The 24,738-nt window shown below is 40.0% G+C and overlaps 1 protein-coding gene across 1 annotated transcript in view; it reads left to right on the top strand.

Moving 5' to 3' along the window:
* The window catches only part of LOC140479588 (solute carrier family 53 member 1-like), a 309,449-nt gene that overhangs the window by 256,510 nt on the left and 28,201 nt on the right, over positions 1-24,738 (top strand). The window contains exon 11 of the mRNA XM_072573401.1: positions 318-512. Coding sequence (XP_072429502.1) covers positions 318-512 — 195 coding nt within the window. The remainder of the gene's footprint in view (positions 1-317; positions 513-24,738) is intronic.

Genomic DNA, 24,738 nt, shown 5'->3' with positions numbered 1-24,738 from the left:
CTGCTGTATCAAGGTGATCCCTGATCAGAAAGTAATCAGTGCAGATTTCAAATATCTTCGTTTAATCTGGCTGTTGGATTGGCATCCCACTCAAATTATAAATGGGGAGAATGACAAATTTGCAACAGAATAAAGGAATTTTCAAATAGGCATACCGTGGCACATGATTGCAGTGGTTCACTAAGTCATCCCACCACCACCTTCTCAAGGGTGATGCCTATAACCCATGAGTGAATAAGGAAAAAAAAATCAAAGGGACAGTTAAACGTTTCTGTCCTGTTGCAATTGCTGATCTGTTTCCCTTTTGCTTGTTATAGGTGATAACGTGTGCCACAGCTACTCCTATGGAGTAAGAGCCATCATCCAGTGTCTGCCTGCGTGGGTACGCTTCACCCAGTGCCTGCGCCGCTACCGAGACACCAAGCGAGCGTTCCCTCATCTAGTCAATGCTGGGAAGTACTCAACCACCTTCTTCGTGGTGACCTTTGCTGCTCTCTACAGTACACACAAAGGTAAGCTGGTGAGAAGCAGTTATTTGTCCTGCCTCATGCACTGATGAAACCATTGTCACAGATTGAAATTTGGATGAAGGCTGTAGTCTAAGAACGTGCTTCAAAGGTACGTGACTGCAAGTGGGATTTAATAAGTTTAGGGAAAATGGCAACTAATTGTATTGTTTTCAGATATTTCCCTTTTCATGTGAGCTGATTGTCCATCTCCAATCTGCTATTTCTCTCCATTCCCTTAGCAGCTTCTAAGTCTCAAATCCACTTTCAATGTGATAAATCTTTAGTTCATTGCCTGTAGACCAGTCTGATGTATATAGGTTTCTTCCATGGTTAGTCTCCTGAGATCAGAATAAAGAGATTGTGTAATGTATAATAAAACACCGCAGATTACTGAGCTAATATGAATTCCTTATTATTGCAGCTGGAAAAGCATTACAAGTCTGAACTTGTATGTCATTTTTCAGATCATGTTTTAGATTTAGGTAAATCTCAAATCATGATTTACTCTTCACCCCATTTTAGTCTGAGTTTAATTTTCCCACTTTTAACAAGTAGTTTTAACGTTTTAACTGGTTGGCAGAAACTGCATTGTTTGGTTTGAATGCAGTTGTATGTAGTTTCAGCTCTACACCTAAGTTGCTGCTATTACATCACTCTGTATTGTGCCAGTAACCTCACCTTTTTCTGGCCTCTATACCAGAGCTGAAAGAAGAAATAAAATTAGGAAATGCTGGAAGCACTGTGCAGATCCGGAACTGTTAGTAGAGAAAGAAACAGAGTTAAGGTTTTGTATCGATGCTCTTTCATCACAAAAGGAATCAATCGCAGATTTAGAAATTTTACGTAAGCTAATTTCAAGCTAATACACTGATAAACCACAACCTCTTCCAGTCCTAATGATATCGACTTAAAGCATTAAAACCGTTTTCTCTCTTCATAGATATGTGTCTGAAAGCTGAGTGTTTCAGTGATACTAATGCACAGACTATAGGACCACTTAGAAGGGTATTAGCAAAGGATTTAAAGATAGAGATGATGGACTGAAACACCTCCCTGTGAGCTGATCCTATGGCATCAGAGAAAACAAAACAAGGCAAATTGTTTTGAGGCTGACTGCACTTTTCTTGCTTGAAGAATTTGTATGGCTCTTGTTGCCCATGTATTATATGATGCTCATTTGTAGAAATCAAAATGCTGTCACTCAGTTCACCATGAGTGTCCTCTATTAGCGGCAAACGTGAGCCCTCGTGTAATAAATGTAGCTGATCTCATTTAATTGCTTCATTTAGTCTTGTGTTTAATTTGAATAGGCACTTTATTCATCTGCTCTGCAGTGCAAAGGATCAGACCATTTTCTCGAGGTCTTGCTCCTTTCTGTGGCATAATTAGAGAAGAGAATTTTTCATCATTATTTTCAAGCTAATTTGGCAGTTGGCTTCCATTTGCTTATTTGAAAAGCCTCCATTTTAGACACAGCAGAAACATTAGAGCACAGTGATCTGATGTTTATTGTGATCATTTGTGGTTTTAAAACCTATAACACTAGAGACCGAGTGTGTGGTTCATAAATTATCCTGTCAGCTCTGGATTCAAATTAGCCAAAACTGATGGGCTGTGCTTAAATGAGTCAAATTCCTGTTTATTTGCACAAAATTAAGATTATTTGCATTTGTTTTGCGATCACACCCTGGGATTCCAATTTTTTTCTCCCCCTTTGTAACACAACTGAGTCACCACTGTTAAGTAAAACTCAAGTGAAGACAAGTAATCACCTGACATTGACAGTGTGGGTTTTGAAAGGAAGAATGCTACAATAACTCAATGAAAAATAATATTTCTTTAGCAGGTAAGAGTCTAGACTTGACCTCTTGAGGTATAGTAGTAGTAGTAGTGTTGAAAAAGTGTGGCACTAGCAAAAGCACAGCAGGTCAGGCAGCATCCATGGAATAGGAGAGTCGACATTTCGAGCACGAGCCCTTTGTTAGGAATGTGCTTACCTCTCGGTCAGAAGGCCAGGTTTCAAGTCCCACGTACTTCAGAAGTGTGTCATCATCACACCATGTTTGGACAGGTTGGTTAAATTGTCTAACAGAATTCGATAGAAACAAAATTTGCTGGAGAACCCCTCATGGAACCATTGAAGAAGCCAAGAGTGTGTGATTTGTGACATTCCCACTGTGTTTTCTGATTGACTTAGATTATGCACAACAGGACATGGAAAGGAATTATTGCATGGCCAGTCATTATTATTAGGAGGTTGTCCTGTTGGCCATATTCATTTTGCACATGCTATATGATATTTTTGTCCGCAATCCCTTATCCACCTGTTTTTTATTATGCAGCTTATTTTCAAGATTTGTTTGGTAATTATACTGTGAAATGCCTTTGGACACTTTTCTACATTAAAAGTTCTATATAAATGCAAGATGTTTTCTTTATGTTTTGTATTGGCTGAAGTAGAGTTGGATTTAAATATTGGCTCATTCTGATCATTTGATTTGAAAAGCCAGCATGTCTGTGAAAGGGCAATATTTTTAACATTCATATTAAACATGAGGCATGTTTATAAGTTAACATTGCTCAATGGTGGCCGTGGGCTTCAGGGTGCATAGATTCATAATAATATAATGAAGAACTGCCAAGTCACCTCCCAGGGGAAGGGAAGGAAAATCAAAGGAAGTAAGCATTTGCCACAGAATCCTTCAATCTTGTTTCTGATCAGCATTGAGCAAAGTTTAGGAGCAAGTCCATAACAAATCTTTCAAAGTGACCAAGAAACAAGGAGGAAGTACCTTAAATAGAAGTAAATTTTCCCTTTTTAAATCTATTCTTTTCCATTCTCTCCTAATTGTGTTGTTCTTGATGATGTACAGTTGATGGTCATTGGTTGCCCTCCAGCCCATTTCCCAAATGGTTGTCCTTTGTGTATTGCATACCTACAAACATGTGAATTAGGATCAGCAGTAGGCCAATCAATCCCTTGAACCTCTTACACCATTTAATAAGATCATGAGTGATCTGATTGTGCCATCAACTCCACTTTCCTGTCCACTCTGCATATCCTTTCATCCCTTGTTTGGTCAAGAGTCTATCTAATTCTGCTTCCATCTTCCTAAGGTAATTAATTTAACACTGCACCCCCATCCCTATCGAAGACCAGGGGACTTAAAGGGGAGTGAGAAACAAGGTGACTAAGATGGCCTCAATGGGACACCTGGGGATTGGAGATTAGATTAGATTAGATTAGATTAGATTTTAGATTATTTTACAGTGTGGAAACAGGCCCTTCGGCCCAACAGATCCACACCGCCCCACTGAAGAGTACCCACCCATACCCCTACATCTACATCGACCCCTTACCTAACACTACGGGCAATTTAGCATGGCCAATTCACCTGACCTGCACATCTTTGGACTGTGGGAGGAAACTGGAGCACCCAGAGGAAACCCACGCAGACACGGGGAGAACGTGCAAACTCCACACAGTCAGTTGCCTGAGGCGGGAATTGAACCCAGGTCTCCGGCGCTGTGAGGCAGCAGTGCTAACCACTGTGCCACAGTTGAAAGAGGGGAGTGGGAGACAGTGGACTGACACGGGAATCGGGGAGCAGTGGGCTCAGTGGAAGGTTAGACAACAGACAGGGGAGTGACAGGCCCGGGAAATGAGTGGGGGAGAAGTAGAACTAGAAACTTGTCGGCTATTGCTTTCTGTGTAAGCCTTGGTGCCATGGGCTGGCAGTACCTGCAAATCCAGTAATCTGATATAAAGCTGTTTTTAGTCTGACACAAGTAAAATGCAGTGCGCACAAGATAAAAATATGGCCAGTTTTGTAATTTGCATCTGTGCAATTTCCTTGTATATGTGATTCCTCACAACCCCACCATCCTGACCTCCACTTTCTAATAACATTGTGACAAACCGAATGAACTAAATTTCAAACTGCTACTACATCTGCCCTTATACACCATTAAATAGATAATGTGGGCGTGTGTTCTGCTGGCAATTACTTCATCCCAGATCCTGAAAAGACTTAACAGGATTTCTTCAAAAACACTGGGGAGTTCTGACTGGCTCTGATTTTATCCTGAAAATTCATTGCCCAAATCCTACTGAAATGAAATCTGTACTCGTAATCTAAAATGCAGAAAAAGGCAGTATGTTGCCCAATCCTCAGTAGCCTCTGGTGAGAGAATTAGTGTTTATTATTCATATTGTCTTCAGGTCTGCCTTTCTAAGAACCTGACATTGCTCATGAGTTTGCAAACACAACAAGGGGAAGAGGGTTATCGTTCAGCCCATTCCTAGCCCAATACAGCCATGTCATCCAAATTATTCCCTAAAATAAGAGACCTTTTTTGTTTCTGTTTGTTGACTACATTTGAAAACCTTAATAAAATTCTTGTGTTTATCTGTTTCCCATTCGTATGACTGTTAAACATTGCTTTACAGAGATCCAACCGTAGAATCACATAACTGGAATAACTTGGCAGCAGAGTTTAGGCACTTTTCATCAGTGTTGTCCTCAAGTTGGTATCTGCTGCTTTGCAATTATGCTGTGACTGATGGAGTACAGAATAAATGAGAGTTTCACATGTTACATAATATGTTATGATCTGGGATGCATTGTCTGAAAGTAGATTTTTAAAAGAGATTTGAGTAAATATTTGAAAAGTAAAAAATTAGCAATACATTTGTTAAAGAGCAGAGCGACATGACTAATTGAACAGCTCTGTCAAAGAGGCAGCTTGATGGAATGAATGATTTCATTCTATTTAATGAAAGGCTCTGATAAGAAAATTTGTAATTTGCTTCAGAAGCACAAAGCTTCTTCCATCCATCTATGTTGCTGGAGTTTTTTTTTAAGTAAACGTTGTTGCAGAAACCGATATTCATGATTTTATTTCATTTAATCAGATAGCGCTCTACTCAATATTTGAAAGCAGTTTTATTTTTCTGTGGCACACCAAGTTGGGTATGTCAAAGCCTATGGTTCTCTCAGAAAGCAGTTCTCAGTTGCTTTTCGCAGCGAATGTATTTGGGGAACTGCAAAGAATCTCAATTCCCCTGAGCTAAGACAGTGAAAAGTCTGTCAGAATTTCTGCTTCTGTGTGCTACCCAGTGACTCATGTTTAGTTGAAACAGATCAACTTTAGTGTCTGCCGTGGTCAAATAGATTACAAGCTCTGTCAATCTTGGATAACATACAAAGATTGGCTAACTAGTGGAGATGCTGGAATGTACTCAGTGCCCTTCAACAATAACTGAACAAGGACAGCGAGGTTTTCAGAGGAAGGATAGATTTGGAAAAGGGGAAGGCCTCCAATCATTTTTTGTTTACTTGCTGTCTTCCGTAGTTGTGGATATGTTCACCCAACTGGGAAGTTCATTATGCAAACCTTGAACTACTTGTTTCTTGGCCGTATGGATAGTTTGAGAATGTGGCACTGCGCATTGATAATACGGCAAAACAGTTCTTTAAAGGGGCAAGTAATGTTTCTAACAATAGGGAGAAATGTGCAAAGAAGGGAAAAGGATAACATTCATTGTAATGCTCTCGAATCTCCTATAAATTCCTAGTGGTGAATCAGAGGCACGCTGCCTATCAGGAAAAGGTATTAGCCATTTAATTGTTGTGTGTAATTTTATGTTTCTTGTTTAGGAATGTAGGAACAGACTTAGACCATTAAGCCTGTTCTGGCATTAAATACGAGTATAGCTGATCATGGCTACCTCCCTGGGATAGAGAATTCCAAAGATTCACCAGTCACTGGGTTTAAGAAAAATTCTCCTTAACTCAGTCCTAAATAGCTTCCCTCACTTTTTTTCAGTTGTGTCCCTGATTGTAGACTCCCCAGCATCGACTGTGTCTTTCCCCTTTAATTATTTAGTAGGTTTCAATGAGATCACCTCTCATTCTTTGGAAATCTGGAGAATACAAAGCCCGGTTGCCCAATCTCCCTCATGGGCCAATTCTAACATCCAAGAAACAAGTCTGGTGAAGCTTCATTATACTCCATCTATGGCAATACCATCTTTCCTGAGAAAAGCAGACCAAACATTACTCCAGGTGCAGTCCAACCAATCTCCTATACAACTGAAGCAAGACTTTGCAATTCCTGTCCTCAAGTCCTTTTGCAGTAAAAGCTAACATTCCATTAGCCTTCCAAATGGCCGAGATGTAATTTCAGTGTGTTGCCTAGCTCAGGGGCAGATTGGCTTTTACAGATCTTCAAATAAGTTCATAGTTGGACTTATTAACATAAGTTTACATATCTATTACTTGAAGTTTGCACGCATGATGACACCAGTATTTAGGTTGAGCATTTTTGTATATATTATTTCATAAAATAATTATTTTGAAAGAGCAGATTTATATAATGACACTAAGAAAAAGGCTGCAACCACTTTGTTTATTGTTTGAATTAATAATTTCCTTGAGATAAGGCATGATGTATTGTTATACAGATTGTAGTACTTTCACCATCAGTACTGACTAATAAAGAGCAGGTGCCCCACCTCAGGGTAAACAGCTGCTTGAAAACCTTGCAGGTCAGAATCCTTAGATGTTAGTTAATTATTGTAACCAAGCACAGTCAAACCTTTCCGTTCTCCTCAACCATTAGAAGCATTAGCTACAGGAAAGGTTAACTCTTTGGAAAGAGAAGGCAAAGAAGTGAAAAATCAGTGATGTATTGGTTCTGTGCAGGCTGAGTTTCACCAATTATTGGAGTACCTTAGAGGTGAAACATTCCACCTGAAGCAGCACTGACATGCCCTGAGATGTCAGGTCATTGCTCGTTGAATGTTGGACTAGCAGCTGGAAGGAGAGAAAGATCCAATGTAAATGAAATTACCTTGTGCAAAATTTTATTTGAAGAATGTGGTCATTATGTGGCTTGGAACATGTACAACAGCAGGGACTTTGTCAAGAAGTCAACCAAAATTAATCGCTGATCCTCTATGACTTGAAACCATTTTCAGAACAAGTTTAAAAGAAATTGCAAAGAAATTAGAATAATCCAACTAGTCAGTATTTGTGTTTACCCTCCCACATAGGCCTGATCCCATTTACCTTCCCTATTCCTTTAGAGCTCTTGTTCCTTTCCCTTGCCACCCGTTTTAACTTATTAAATGTTGACATGGCCTTTGCTTCAGTCAGTAGTTCTGATATTGCTTTCCAGAGTCACAACCCTCTATGTAATCACAAAAATTCTCTACTTCATGTGCTAAATCTCTTGTGTTTAATTTTATAGTCATGCAGCCCCATGCTAGGCATCACAAACCCCAGGCAAGTTTGTTCCTATCTAACTTGTCTCATTCTTTAATAATATTAAACATTGAAATCAATTGCCCTGTAGACCCCTCTGTATTTATAAAAAAAAGGTCTCAGTATTTCAAATCTTGATATTGGACAGCATCCCAATGAATCTGTAATGTACCCTTTTGATTGCTTCAATATCCATGTTGAAGTGTAGACCTCAAAATTGTGCACCCTAAATCAGCTGAGACCTAAATAGTGTTTTGAGTATTTTCACCACTAGAGAAGAGACTCCTTGTGTTACAGTCTCTTTCTAACCCAAGAAAATTGGCAACCACGTAGAGAAATGATGTAATGTTCTGTGCTAGACTCAGTTAACTTTAATACACTATTCTGTTTAAATGTTGGAATAACTCATTGGAAAGTAAGATGCTACCTTACAAACCAGAGTGAGGTTTACAGAGGGTTCTGTTTGCTTTGCTGCATCAGATATAATAAAGTATGTAATATTTTGAATGTAAGCTCAGTGTAACCCAGGAAGAGGTATCCATAGGTTCTCATTAAGCCAGTGATCCTGCAGCATGTGCCTCGCATCCATCTTTTATCAAACCAGTGACGAGCATATTATGCAGTATTGACAAGGCTGGAATTTATGCTGTTTATTAAGGCTGTAGGAGGCATGTTCATCTGTGATCACAATCTCAATCTCTCACCACTCAGTGCTGTCACTGGAGTAACAAGTACAAAGTAAGCTTGTTGCCTGCCGCAAATAGTTCTCGTCAAAACTATGTAATCTCCTACATCCAGTTGCAGCCAGTCTGATGGGTCTTGAGTATCCTCAGCTGTTGGTTGGATTTAGTTATGCCACACTGATGACAGAGGGGTGAGGACCCCGCTGGATTCAGTAGCTATAAACACCCTGGTATGAATAACCATACACTATTTCTAACAATACAAGCATTTCACATATCATGGTCAATCTTGATCTTGACTGCAGGTGCAAACACACTGAAAGAACAAGTGAGCTGTTTCCCTCCCGTCTGTGTTTACACTGGGGAGCTGTCAACACAAGACTGATACTGCAGCAGTTGTGGGTGCAGCGTAAAACAGCATTCATCCCACGTAATGTCAGCTTCAGTGACCGGGGCAGGAGTTAGAGTTGGCCATGTAACTGTCTGGCTGATGGATGTTACTAGAAACTAACCTAAAACAGTGGTGGTACAGTGAAGTGGCATGTGCTTTGACACCAGTGGTAAGCAAATAAACAGTGTATTTAAAATAGAGGAAATACTCGGGGGAGTGATGGAGTAATTCAAGAAGAGAGATCGACAAATTTGCTCAATGGCCTAATTTACTCTGTTAATTTGGTGAGAATCTGCAAGACCAGTGTGAACATAAAGTGGGAGATTTGTGTCCACCTGCCTCTTTTTAACTTCTTCTCTGAAAGACAGAAGCTTTGACTGTTTATTCACAAACCAAGAGCAAAGATGATAGCACTCAACCTATTTTCAGCACCAACTGAGCAAGGTAAAGGATTAGGCTGAACTGAGTTGTTCCACCCTCCCCATCTTGACTTGCTGATTTTTACCATTCAGTCTCTGACGTGTCAGTCAGTGCATTGGTGCATTGCATAACTCATAAAGCCAGAACCACTGGCCTCCAGGAGTGAGCACTTTCAAACCTTTACCAAGTCTGACCCTGTTTTAATGCCTTTGACTTGGCCTGAATCCAGAGTGAACATTTGGGTACAGGAGTTGCTGAGCTTGGCCAGGGAGGGAAGTGTGATGGTTTCAGTTATTGAGCAGCAGAATGACTTGGCTCTTGACCATATTTTTGGGGTGGTGGAGTGATTGTTGCGTCAGAGCTCACAACCCAAAAACTGCATTGGGGATTACAACCTGACTGATTAAACGCCCTGGGTTAAGTAGTCAATTTTGGGGAAAGGTTCTTGGTCAGTCACATACTTGCCAAATATTTTATGATTAGGACTTAACATTTAGCACTTATACTTTTCAGTGGTATGTTTTCTGTGCCCTTTGAGGGTTCTGTATGATTCGATGGATTAAGAGGATAGGTGAGGAGGTTGACCCTCAGTTTTAATCTAAGCCACTTGAGTAACCAGCCTTTGGGGCTTAGTGGTGAAAATGTGTTGCTGGAAAAGCGCAGCAGGTCGGGCAGCATCCAAGGAACAGGAGAATCGACGTTTCGGGCATAAACCCTTCTTCAGGAATGAGGAAAGTGTCCAGCAGGCTAAGATAAAAGGTAGGAAGGAGGGACTTGGGGAGGGGCGTTGGAAATGCGATTGGTGGAAGGAGGTCAAGGTGAGGGTTATAGGCCGGAGTGTGGGGGGGGGGGGGGCGGAGAGGTCAGGAAGAAGATTGCAGGTTAGGAAGGCGGTGCTGAGTTCGAGGGATTTGACTGAGACAAGGTAGGGGGAGGGAAAATGAGGAAACTGGAGAAATCTGAGTTCATCCCTTGTGGTTGGAGATGAACTCAGATTTCTCCAGTTTCCTCATTTCCCCTCCCCCCACCTTGTCTCAGTCAAATCCCTCGAACTCAGCACCGCCTTCCTAACCTGCAATCTTCTTCCTGACCTCTCCGCCCCCCCCCCCCCCCCCCCCCCCCCCCACTCCGGCCTATAACCTTGACCTCCTTCCACCAATCGCATTTCCAACGCCCCTCCCCCAAGTCCCTCCTTCCTACCTTTTATCTTAGCCTGCGGGACACACTTTCCTCATTCCTGAAGAAGGGCTTATGCCCGAAACGTCGATTCTCCTGTTCCTTGGATGCTGCCTGACCTGCTGCGCTTTTCCAGCAACACATTTTTAGCTCTGATCTCCAGCATCTGCAGTCCTCACTTTCTCCTCCTTTGGGACTTAGTGGGTCAACTGACTGCTGCTGCCAGAATGGCATTGATGAGATTTCAGCTCCAGTCATAGAAGTATGGGTTCCAATTCTGTATGTATGTAATGTTCACTAAGGATAAATACCGTCCAAAAGCCCAAAGATAACACCTCTGCTGTTCTTCAAAATAACATCATAGAAACGTTTATATTTACCGAAGCAGGCAAATGGTGGCAAGGTTTAACATCCCACTGAAAGACTGCACCTCTGACAGAGCAGCACCCCGACAGTGCTGCACTGAAGTGTCACCAGCAGAGTGGGACTTGAACCAGAACGTTTTGATCTGAAGGAGCTAAATTACTGTTGACGCTGTGCAGATGCTTGATACATTCACTTGTTATTTGTGAAATAAAGCAGCTCAAAACAATATGCATTTGGCTTTATTTCACCAAATGTTTTGAAATTCACCTCATGAATATTGGAGAATATCACAAAAGACAATCTGTCAGTTCAAAACTCAGGGACTTGTATTATTATACCCCTTTTGTTGTGTGAGGCGCATCTCTAAACATGAGGCACCCAGATCCACTTCTGTATCAATGAATAGATCTTAAATGGGTAGCATGCATTTTATGCAGCAATTAGCTATGAAATGTGCACTGTAAGCCTGGTGAAGTTTGTTAGCAAGAGAATAGCCCCTTATTTGAATTGAATGTCCAATTAGAAATCAGTTTTATGTTTTCACTTTCAAAATTAGTTATTTTGAACTCTCTAAACCACACTGCATACACGAATGCCTCACAGTATCAGGGACCTGGGTTCGATTCAATATTGTCTGTGTAGAGTTTGCAAGTTCTCCCTGGGTTTGCTTGGGTTTCTTTCGGGTGCTCTGGTTTCCTCCCACAGTCCAAAGATGTGCAGGTTAAGTGGATAGGTCATGTTAAATTGCCCATGGTATCCAGGGATGTGCAGGCTAAGTGAATTAATGATAGTAAAAATGTGGGGTTACAGGGATAGGGTGGAGGGCTGAGTCTCGGTGGGATGCTCGTCAGAGGATTGGTGCAGTCTTGATGGGCTGAATGGCTTCTTTCCATGTTGTAGGAATTCTACGATTCTGTGATTCTATGAATGACTAAAATGATTTGTAAACTTGCAAAAGTAGAAGCAGAAAATACCAGAAATATATGTGACCACACTTACTACACACACATTAATATCATCTGTCTTTTCTCATCTTGGATGCTGTTAACCTGCTACATATTTGCAAAACTTCCTGCTTTTTTCAGACTTCCAGCATTAAATTTGCAGTGTGCATAATTAGTCAGTTAAGTTTGCTGTTAATGGGATGTCATAGAAAATTGGAGTGTACATTCCCAATACAGATGACACAGTGTGGCCATTATAAATGGCCACTCTGAGAAAACAATAAGTCCCCTTCAGAGTAAAGTTCTAAATTTCTCAACACATGAAGTATAGTGATGCAAATAGATCTATTCATCCAAGATGTTCATTTTACAAAAAAATGCAAATTTTCAATGCCTAAACATCCAGTAATATAAATCCGCAATTATTCTGCTGTCAGAGTGAGCAAGCAGTAATGCTGCATTTCTGCACATGTGCATTTGTTACTTCATCTAGGAGTGGTGTTATCCATAAAGTCACCCGTGCAAAGATTATTCTTAGCTCAAAGTCAGAACGATGTAGATTCAAAGCTGTCACTCCATTACAAATTATGAGGGAGTGCTAAACTATGGGAAGTGCCAGTTTTGGATGAAATATTAAATTGTGACAATAAACCTAATTTTTCTAATCTAAGATACAGTCAGTCTTTCAGCTGGACATGAAAGATGCCTTGCCACTATTCTCAATGTATTAAAAATGTGTCAGTCAATCATTATTAAATACGGATTATCTGTCCATTATCATATTGTGATTATGGAGTTTGATATATGCAAATTGGCTGCCACATTCCTACATTTCTACATTAGGACAGGGAGTAAACTTCAGAATCCTTAATTAGCTGTAACATGCTTCAGGGCTTCTGATGGTCATGAGAGGCACTAAGTAAAAGGTTTTCCTTACTAACTAGTCACTGAGACTTCTTGTAATGCACCTCGTAGATGTTTGTGACATAAATTAAGAAAGTACAAAAATAATAAGGCATTCTTTGCAAAATACAAGTGAGTCCTGTTACATCTGGGGAAAATTCTGGGTGAATTTTAAATGGTGGATATTCTTAGTTAACTCTTCAGAACCCACCTGTTTTAAACAAAATATTTAAATTAGACCATCTAATTGGCCTGTGGTTTCATGCTCAATATGAAATAAAAATTCCCAAGTAAACCTGTTACCTTTAGTCTCATGTAGTACAGTTTTTGCTGTAATTAATGCTTGTGATTTTAAATGGAAAAAGAAGCATAAATCTGCATTTGACGCACTGCAGCAGCTAGTGTATAAATCATTTGGTGTTATTTATTTGATTGACAAGCAATGGAAATTATCGCTCAAGCAGCCTGTGTAGCTGTGAAGTGCCCTGTGGTAAATATGGAATGATTTTCAGCTTTTGTGTAATAAATGGAATGAATGGCAGGGCAGAATACCAATGCTCTTGTTTCTTTTTCCTAATGTTGGATGTATGCAGGGGCATGAGGACAAGTCACTAGTGATTGAGTTGTAATTGCTTGCCTACGGCGATAACAGCTCATAAAATCTGCTCTGAATGTTGATGAGATAAAATGGAGGGAGGAGAAGACTAAATAAAGCAAACAGCACTAAAAAAACTGGGCTAAGATCAATGGATCTTCCATTCCTTGTGTCTTGCTGCAGCAGTTCACAGCAGCCGGGGACAACAATGAAACTGACAGAGCCCTAATCCTGTCCTGTCACAGGCTCAAAACTGAGCTTCATTTGACTGAATCGTGAAGTCAGTCATGTAATCAGATTAATTGAAGGAGTATCCTGATTCTTAAGAAAGGGCATCTTAAATTTATATTGTACCTTTCGCAACCTTGGGTTGTCCCAAAGTGTTTTATAGCTAACAACGTACTGTTGATATGGTCACTGTTGTAATACATAGAAAACAACAACCAATTTGTACATTGTACCATCCAAGAAATAGGAATGTAATAATAATAGATTTTTTTTAAATTATGCACATTGAGGAATAACTATTGGCCAGGCCATGAGAGATTTCTCTCCATCAATACAGTGTAATGGACCTTCTAAACCCACATGAGAACAAGCAGTTAGCATTTCAATTGCCTCAGCACCGCACTGAATTTTTAACCTGGATTTTATGCTTGAGTTTGCTGATGGCTCCAAATTTGTCCATAATTTCAACTTCCCACTGTTGCTGAAATGACTAGAGCAACCCCCTTTAGGAATTTCAAGGGGCAGATCTCATGGTAGAACTGATCTAAACTAATTTGGTTGAATTTTTGCTGCTGTCTCCTCACATTCAAGCTAAATAAAAAAATTTTTTTAAAGCTTCTTCAAGTGTATATTAAATGTTGTGCTTTTTAATTGTCATTACTCTTTGGAACCAGCCCGAGATCCAGTTGAATATTGAAGTACATCATAGCATCTGGTTTAGACAACAGACAAACCATTTAGCAAGGTCCACTCACTAAGTGTGAAAAGGTACTACATAGCACAATGCTAATTTATTAGAGATAGAGTCATAGAGATGTACAGCATGGAAACAGACCCTTCGGTCCAATCTGTCCATGCCAACCAGATATCCCAACCCAAGCTAGTCCCACCTGCCAGCACCCGGCCCATATCCCTCCAAACCCTTCCTATTCGTATACCCATCCAAATGCCTCTTAAATGTTGCAATTGTACCACATCCTCCACCACATCCTCTGGCAGCTCATTCCATATACGTGCCACCCTCTGTGTGAAAAAGTTGTCCCTTCGGTCCCTTTATATCTTTCCCCTCTCACCTTAAACCTATGCCCTCTAGTTCTGGACTCCCCGACCCCAGGCAAAAGACTTTGTCTATTTATCCTATCCATGCCCCTCATAATTTTGTAAACCTCTATAAGTTCACCCCTCAGCCTCCGACGCTCCAGGGAAAACAGCCCCAGCCTGTTCAGCCTCTCCCTATAGCTCAGATCCTCCAACCCTGGCAACATCCTTGTAAATCTTTTCTGAACCCTTTCAAGTTTCACAACATCTTTCCGATAGGAAGGAGACCAGAATTGCACGCAATATTCCAACAGTGGCCTAACTAATGTCCTGTACAGCTGTAACATGACCTCCCAACCCCTTTATTCCTGATGAGGGGCTTTTGCCCGAAACGTCGATTTCGAAGCTACTTGGATGCTGCCTGAACTGCTGTGCTCTTCCAGCACCACTAATCCAGAATCCTGTACTCAATACTCTGACCAATAAAGGAAAGCATACCAAATGCCGCCTTCACTATCCTATCTACCTGCGACTCCACTTTCAAGGATCTATGAACCTGCATTCCAAGGTCTCTTTGTTCAGCAACACTCCCTAGGACCTTACCATTAAGTGTAGAAGTCCTGCTAAGATTTACTTTCCCAAAATGCAGCACCTCCACATTTATCTGAATTAAACTCCATCTGCCACTTTCAGCCTATTGGCCCATCTGGTCCAGATCCTGTTGTAATCAGAGGTAACCCTCTTTGCTGTCCACTGCACCCCCAATTTTGGTGTCATCTGCAAACTTACTAACTGTAACTCTTATGCTCGCATCCAAATCATTTATGTAAATGACAAAAAGTAGTGGACCCAGCACCGATCCTTGTGGCACTCCACTGGTCACAGGCCTCCAGTCTGAAAAACAACCCTCCACCACCACCTTTGACCACCTGTCTTCTACCTTTGAGCCAGTTCTGTATCAAAATGGCTAATCCTCCCTGTGTTCCATGAGATCTAACCTTGCTAATCAGTCTCCCATGCGGAACCTTGTTGAACACCTTACTGAAGTCCATATAGATCACATCTACTGCTCTGCCCTCATCAATCCTCTTTTGTTACTTCTTAAAAAAACTCAATCAAGTTTGTGATTTCCCACACATAAAGCCATGTTGACTATCTGAATCAATCCTTGCCTTTCCAAATACATGTACATCCTGCCCCTCAGGATTCCCTCCAACAACTTGCCCACCATTGAGGTCAGGCTCACCGGTCTGTAGTTCCCTGGCTTGTCTTTACCGCCCTTCTTAAAGAGTGGCACCAGGTTTGCCAACCTCCAGTTTTCTGGCACCTCACCTGTGACTATCGATGATATAAATATCTCAGCAAGAAGCCCAGCAATCACTTCTCTAGTTTCCCACAGAGTTCTTGGGTACATCTGATCAGGTCCTGGGGATTTATTCACCTTTAACCGTTTCAAGACATCCAGCACTTCCTTCTCTGTAATCTGGACATTTTGCAAAATGTCACCATCTATTTCCCTACAGTCTATATCTTCCATATCCTTTTCCACAGTAAATACTGATGCAAAATATTCATTTCGTATCTCCTGCATTTTCTGTGGCTCCACACAAAGGCCACCTTGCTGATCTTTGAAGGGCCCTATTCTCTCCCTAGTTACCCTCTTGTCCTTAATATATTTGGAAAAACTCTTTGGATTCTCCTTAATTCTATGTGCCAAAGCTATCTCATGTCCCCGTTTTGCCCTCCTGATTTCCCTCTTAAGTATACTCCTACTGCCTTTATACTCTTCTAAGGATTCACTCGATCTATCGTGTCTACACCTTAGATATGCTTCCTCCTTTTTCTTAACCAAGCCCTCAATTTCTTTAGTCATCCAGCATTCCCTATACCTATCAGCCTTCCCCTACACCCTGACAGGAATATACTTTCTCTGGATTCTTGTTCTCTCATTTCTGAAGGCTTCCCATTTTCCAGCCGTCCCTTTACCTGCGAACATCTGCACCAATCAGCTTTTGAAAGTTCTTGCCTAATACTGTCAAAATTGGCCTTTCTCCAATTTAGAACTTCAACTTTTAGATCTGGTCTATCCTTTTCCATCACTATATTAAAACGAATAGAATTATGGTCACTGGCCCCAAAGTGCTCCCCCACTGACACCTCAGTCACCTGCCCTGCCTTATTTCCCAAGAGTAGATCAGGTTTTGTACCTTCTCTAGTAGGTACATCCACATACTGAATCAGAAAATGTTCTTGTACACACTTAAGAAATTCCTCTCCATCTAAATCTTTAACACTATGGTAGTCCCAGTCGATGTTTGGAAAGGTAAAATCCCCTACCATAACTACCCTATTATTCTTACAGATAGCTGAGATCTCCTTAGAAGTTTGTTTCTCAATTTCCCTCTGACTATTGGGGAGTCTATAATACAATCCCAATAAGGTAATCATCCCTTTCTTATTTCTCAGTTCCACCCAAATAACCTCCCTGGATGTATTTCCAGGAATATCCTCCCTCAGCACAGCTGTAATGCCATTCCTTATCAAAAATGCCACTTCTCCTCTCTTGCCTCCCTTTCTGTCCTTCCTGTAGCATTTGTATCCTGGAACACTAAGCTGCCAGTCCTGCCCATCCCTGAGCCATGTTTCCGTAATTGCTATGATATCCCAGTCCCATGTTCCTAACCATGCCCTGTTCTTGCTTCTTGCTGCTTCAGCTCATCTGAGCCTCAGCACTTGCAGAAAACTCTGATCAGGTAGAATCAAAATCAGTAGCTTCCAAATCTTTGTTTCTGTCCTGTGATCCCTGGAAAGTTTATTAGCAAAGATTGGGATTGGACTTAATGCAAGCCCCTGGCCCCACTCCTTCCCCCTCATCTCCACAATTAAAAGGCAAAGATGTTTGCTGTCTTGAGTAACACGCACCAAACTGAAGTGCAAGTCAGCACCTTTCGGAGAAAAGAGGAGTGGTGTGGATCATGGAACTGTACCCCAGTAAGGATCGCTTTCTTCAGGAGAATAGGAAAGAAACAGGAAAATGCATTCTTGTCAAGCGACAACAACTTAGAAGCAGTCACAGCCTTTTGAAAAAAGCAGCAGGCACACTATAAGTACTGTCTTTGTGTAGCTAGAAACAAGCTAGGTTACTAGAATGAACTCTAACATGGGATATTTTTACTTATAACTCAATGTAGGACATTTTTGTTTAGCTATGGCATTACCATTCAGTATATGTATATAGTATATGCATATAGATGTAGAATAAGAACAGGAATTGAGTTGAATCTAAGATTGTGAAAAATCATCAACTCCGACATTATGAATTCTCCAAGCAACTGGAAAACAATTGACCTTTGCTTATTTTTTTAAATGATGCATGCAGGCTACAGTAGATTACCTGTCGAGATATTTATGAATATTGTGTAGTCATGCTGAAAGCTGAATTGGACAGTGAGCACAGTCAATCCATGTGCAGTGCAATACGGGGAATGCAGACATGCAAGCTGAGGGAATGATTGCAGATTGTATCAGTTGCTTTCCATTGCTCATGAATTCACTACTTGCAGCTGCTTTATTTTATTTGCGATAATTTTTTTAAAAAGAGTAGATTCATATTTCAAAGCAACAGTTAATTTTTAATGTAACAAAATACTACTGTCCATTTTAACCTATCCAGTGCTTTGGTATGTGAATTAATTTCATTTGAGTAGAACCCAAAGTTAGTATTCTGTTAGAGGGTTATACTGACTTATGAACTTTGATAGTGCTCAGTGTTTGAATAGCATTATTTTCTAAATGTTGATCACATTCGATTTCATGCTTTTTTTTTCAAGATTAACATGTTAGACAGAATGGTAACTTTGTAAGAAATATATGTGCATGATAGTATTTGTAGGGGTGGTCACTGCACAGTCCTTACAGATACAGAATTCTGTCTTTGCACCGATACAGGCTCCATTGTGATCTGTCACATTGCCACTGTGCTAAATGGGAAAAGCATGAATGTTATAAACAGATAACACAGATTGAGGAGTGGAGGTGATTAGTCAGACTGGATGAAGATCAGAAGTAGCATTCCAGAGATCAGAGTTCAGATAACTGCTGTTCATTTAATGATTCACGCTCAGGAATCGGCAGTTCTATGAGATGCTATGGACAGGATTTCAATCACATATCTTGGCCAACTGTCAAATCTACTGTTCTTATCAAGCCAGGGGACCACCCTTATTTCAATGAATAGTGTAGGAGAGTATGTCCAAAGCACTATCAAGCATCCAACAAATGAGGTGCCAATCTGGTGAAGCTCCGACACAGGACTGCATAATTGTTGAACTGTAGTAGAAGCATACAATCAGCAGAAACATGCACAGAGAATGTTGGAGAAACTCAACAGATCTGGCAGCATCTATGGAGAAAGAAACAGAGTTAATGTTTTGAGAATAGTATGACACTGTTCTGAAGAGTCATACCAGACTTGAAAGGTTAACTCTCTTTCTCTCTCCACAGTTGTTGCTAGACCTGCTGAGTTTCTCCAGCATTCTCTGCAATTGTTTCAGATTTTCAGATTCCGTAATATTTTGCCTTTATGCAGTTAGAACACAGCAATAGATAGCTTCCTAATTCTTCAAATCAAAACGCATCGCTTCAACACTTGGCAAAAATCATTCTCCATTTTCAACCTTATTAATATTTCCTTGTATTTTGTTCCTCTTTCTCACAACTATAATTCCAATTTGTGACGTCTCAAATTTTGATCTCACTCCCGATTCCTGAGCGTGAATCATTAAATGAACAGCAGTTATCCGAGCTCTTGATCTCTGTGGAATGCTACTTCTGATCTTCATCCAGTCTGACTAATCACCTCCAATCCTCAATGTTCTGTTATCTGTTTGTAACCTTCATGCTATCTAGTTTGTAATGTATCAGTACTAACTTTAATCATGAACCCTTTGGAAAGTTCATGTATATTACATATATTGCATTGCCCTTGTCTAGTCTTTCTGTAACTTCTACAAAGAATTTTTAACAAGCTTCTTATCCATAACATGAATGGTATTCTCTTTTGAAGTCCACGCTAACAATTGTTTATTATGTTCGCGATTGTCTGATTTCTTAATTTGGAAGTTTGATTGAAGATTACTGCGTTTTCCTTCCCACCACCATTAAGATAGCCTGTCTATGGATCTTTTTTCTGTCTTGCTTTGTGAAGAAAGGAATAATGTTAGCTGTCTACCAGTCCTCTGACATCCTTTTTCGAATTTATCTTTTTATATCTGTTGGACTACTCTCTCCTTCAGCGCTCTTTCGGCTATGCCTTTTGGGTTGGCAACCTTTCACAAGAACCAGCGATGTTAGAAATGTCATTGTTTTTAAGCGAACAACCAGCCTGAGAAAGAAAGGATGAGAGGCAAGGTCTATGATGTGTGGAGGGTAGCATTCAGGACATTACAAAAGGAGGAGGATAAATTCCTAGTTATATTTTTCTCCTCCTTCACTGTATAAAATTTATGAACTGTAATGAGAATCCAAATATATCATATCTACTGCCTTTATAAACAGCGACAAGATGGCGTGCAACTTTATCTGATTTAATTCCAATCCTACCAGCTCTTATTCTTTTGTCTGTCCCAGTGAGTTGAAAATTATAAATAGCTGTGGGGGTAATCTGTTGGAACTTGCCTTTGGAAAATGAAAAGGAAGCGGTGGGTCTAATGTGCTGTTGCGTGACATGTCAGTTTGTTCAACTGTCTCACAACCTGATTCACTACATTTCCCTAACGGGATATGTTTTCAAGCCAATTGCTATTGATCTAGCAACACTATTCAACTGGAACAGTTCATGGAAAGTAGTGTAAGTGTGCAAATGTCTGTCGTCATCCATTAGCATTCGTAGGACTTGAGTCCTTCCAGCTGTGAAACAGATTTTGTCACATCTCTCGTAACATTAAATCAGATTTAAATTCGTAATGCTGACTGCAATAAAGTAACCATTAAATGGGTCTTCCATCATCTTAGAATTAGCTTTATTGTCACATGTGCTCATATGAGTACAGTGAAAACTTTACAAGTCACCTCTTACAACACCATTTTAGGGACAAAGGTACAGATTCTTAAGTACTCCCTCTAGCAATTCATTTTCTCCAGCAACAGGTGGCAATAGTGGCCAGGATCCAGCTGGAAAAATAACAATCTGAACAATACATGTTATTATTAAAGCATAAACCATTCAACAAGCTGAGGTGATTAAGAAATGTATATAAGTTGTTGATCTCCTATCTCCTTACCCATTGACATGCAATTTAGATTCCTGTCATTCTTACAAATGTATTGGATTCCTACATTAGTTTCCTATTAAAGCTTACCACAGTAGTTAATTAAGTATTGTAATCCTCATGAGAGAACCATAAACTGAAATAACCCATATTATCAAATGACGTACAGATGAATAAATTACCAAGATAATGTCATTTTTTTTTGTCTGTCTTTAATACAAATTAGGACCGCTGCAAGTTACATGAATTAACAGACAAATAATGCTTCAAAGTTAAAATGTAACTTTCATTTTACATAGTCAATATCATGAGGATGTGTCTTAAACAACAGTAAGTATTTCTAACACTCATACATATGTAACATAAAGTAGCTACATAGTTTCACTGTGTTCTTTATTCATGTAGGTCAGCTTTCCTATTGAAAAACAAGCTTTCACCTTTTGAGTTTTTCAAGTACAGTTGTCATCCGTAATTGTTTTAAAACGTTCTCCTTTCAGTTCATGACAGTCCTGATGTAACTTTCCAGACTTGCTTTTCAACCAACAAACCCATAACATTGCAATTCACCATTTCACTGATTCTGAGAAAATCGGTGTTTGCCAGATAGACACAGAATGTTTTAGATTTTAGACAGCTCACGTGTTGCTTCCAAGAGCTTCAGTCCCATTTACTGCTAAATACAAAATCTGACTTCTTTATGAAAGGGAGATGCTTCTGCACCACACAAGAATTCTGTGTTCCTCTTTCTGTGTCTGTCTGCTTTCTCTTTGCATCTGAATATGTCCATTTAATGTCTTCACTGCCCAGCTCATCTGCTTATAGCTTTTCTCTATGTCTATACGTCTCCTTGTGTGCCAACTACACTTTTTTTAAAAACCTCCTTACTGTTGATACTGCTTCCAGGTTGCCAGGTCATATGGACTAGTTTGTTAATTACCCAAGAAAATTACAAATAAACTCAACACAGTTGAAACAAATGTGAATATTGCTAAAGAAGACATATATTGTCAAAGCATTTCATCTCGCACTCGTTAGGACAATTTGCAAAAATCTAAATGTAAAGGGTCAATGAGAGTGGGACCTGACTGCAGAACTCTGATTGGAGGAACAGTCAACAGGGGAAGAGATGAAACTGTTTCTCTGATCATAGATTCTGTTCCCCAACACTGACTGCTTCAGCTCCTCCAATCACAGCCTCCTTCTCTTCTGCTGTTGCTGTTCTTGTACAGACAGAATCATTGATTGGAGGAGCAGCAAGAATGGGACGGAAGGAATCTGAGATTGGAGGAGCTGGACTTGTTCATCTGGCCTGTCTTGTGGCCACCATGTAACAGATGTCTGGTTGTGATAACACCAATCATTCAACATCTTCCTGATGGCTGAGACAGAGTCTTGAAAATGAAAGAAGAGGAGTCTTTGCAGTAACCAGGCCAAATCAGGAGATGTTTGATCGATACTCTTCTCTGTACCAATCCCAAAATCTACCTGGCTGCCCTTTCATGTCAGACTGGATATGGCACTGACTGCCTCATCTTAAACTCAGTCATGGAAGAAGCTGTGCACCTGGCCCATTGGAACCTGGATCCGGGTCCATTGGAACGATGGACTATTGGAACTTGAGCCTGCCCTAAGTTGCGAACTCCCAAGTAGTGTAGATTCAAATGGAGCCCACTGGAGGCAATTAGGAGCCAATCAGGCCAGATGGTAAAATTGCACTTGGGAGGGAGGGAGACCTTTTGTGTCCACATTCATGAGTCTCAGTTGTGAAAAAGCCTGCCCTTTGGCTTAGGCCTCCTTATAACATGGTCTATGACATATTAAGACCAAATCATGGTATTCAGAAATATTCTAGGCTCCAATCTTAGTGTTAGATTACTGACCGATTGTTCCATAAACTACACCCAAAAATAGTCAATCTACTCCACATGCTGTACTCTCCCCTTTCAATTCTAGGGTCATAAAGCCCTTAAACCACATCACTCGCCAAGCTTTTTAAGCATTAAAATTTATATTCATTCTCTAAAAGATTATCTAGATTACGTTTTACAGCATTTGCTGTACATATTTTCCGTGTAACACTCGCACCTCGCCCAAGTCTTTGATTGTGTAACCTGTGCTGGTAAGTGATTCAGAAAAGGTATAGGAGCAGTTGAGATTAAGTTGGTGTCTTTCATTTTTCTCTGCTGGCTTCATTTAGAGCAGCAGTGCTTGCTTAGATGTTTTATATATAGGGAAGTTGGGTTGTTTATTCTTCTCAGTCATTAGCATCTGGATCAGGTGGGTGTGTTAGTTCTCCAAGAAAAAAATGAGGGATAATTGTTTCCTATAAAAAGTAACTTGTTGCATTGAACTGGTTCTTCAAGATTCAGTTCCAAGGCATGAATATACAGGTTGGATTAGAAACATTTGGCTTTAATGCTTGGTGAGATCTTTCGATTGGAGCACAACTTTGAGAATTTACTTTTTTTTTCAGCAATTAATACATTGTTGGTGGAATGCTGGTTGGTTTCATTGTCACTGGTGTGATAAGACACAATAACATTAGAATGTTTAGGATTTTGCATCAATGTTGTCATGTCTGTCTCTTCTGCTTAAATGCTTGACTGTGTTTTAAATAGTCACGCTGTCGATGGAATGTTCTCCGCTAAATGGAATTTTTACTGTATAATGCTTCTTGAGCAAATTTCCAGACTCTATATCTGCTGCTATTTGGATTGCTTATTCTAGGGTTAGATCCTCTTTTAATTGAAAAAGTTCAATGACTGATTTTTCGAATATATCACAATTCCAACAGGAATGAACTCTTCTAAGTTTCCACAGTTGCATGATTCAGATGGTGAATGCAGGTCATTAGTAAGGCTATTTACAGGCACTCCTGGGAGTTGGTATCTGTTGGTGAAGTGTGATCTCATCAGCATCCTGTTTGTTCTTGAAATGAAATAATTATCAAAAGCTGGTAGGAGTTCACAATGTCTTTTTTCTTATCAATCTGTTCTCTGTGTAGCACATAATCTGATGTTCCACCAGAGAGAGGCATATACATCTATTCAACATTTGATTTGGTACCCAATCTCAAATTGTATGACAATTTAGTACACGCTCCAGAATTTCTTCATAAATGTCTCCACCTGTTTCTGGCTTTTCTCCTTAAAGTGGTCTGTTAAGATCTAGGTCTGTACCAGGCTTTTTGGTCAGCTAAATATTAAATGCTTGTCAATGTAGTATTCAAAGCGTCTGGAATGCTTCACTACGTTAAAACTAACACATAAATGCAAACTGTTGTTTAAACTGGGCAGTTGCTCTAGTGCCATTCACACTGTCAGATTTTGCAAATTGCCAATCATAGTGTTTTAAGTGTTCTATTTATCTGTGGCAGAAATAACACCTTCCACATTCATCACTGTGATGTTATATAAGTGAAGTGCCCATGAACACTGATGGTTTTTTTAAAAAATTTATTCGTATTCTCATACTTTCTCTTTGGATTTTACTAAAAGCAATGGAGACTGTAATACAAACACGCTGAGCTACCTACACTTGACTGGAGACAATAGGAAAATGGGGAATAGCTGCAGTCACAGCTTACAAATCGACAGCCTGATTTTTTTTTAATCAGCCTTCCACTAAAGAAGCTTAAAAAGCTGCTTATCACGGTTGTGCCAGTACCATGAAAGGCAACATTAAATATTTATAGCAGACAGTTGACTGATCATTAGATCGTAGGTAAAAACAATGACTGCAGATGCTGGACACCAGATTCTGGATTAGTGGTGCTGGAAGAGCACAGCAGTTCAGGCAGCATCCGACTATCCAGTTTGACAAGAATGGAACCACATTAATGTAGCAAATAAGAGTCGAACAGTGATTCTTTGTTTGAGATAACAATCAGGGCAGTCATCGAGTTATAATTCAATTTTATTTTTAATATTTGGTAGCTAGATCATTCAG

The sequence above is a fragment of the Chiloscyllium punctatum genome, chromosome 7, assembly GCF_047496795.1.
Source record: "Chiloscyllium punctatum isolate Juve2018m chromosome 7, sChiPun1.3, whole genome shotgun sequence".
Taxonomy (NCBI): Eukaryota; Metazoa; Chordata; class Chondrichthyes; order Orectolobiformes; family Hemiscylliidae; genus Chiloscyllium; species Chiloscyllium punctatum.
This window is presented reverse-complemented; position numbering and strand designations above follow the sequence as displayed.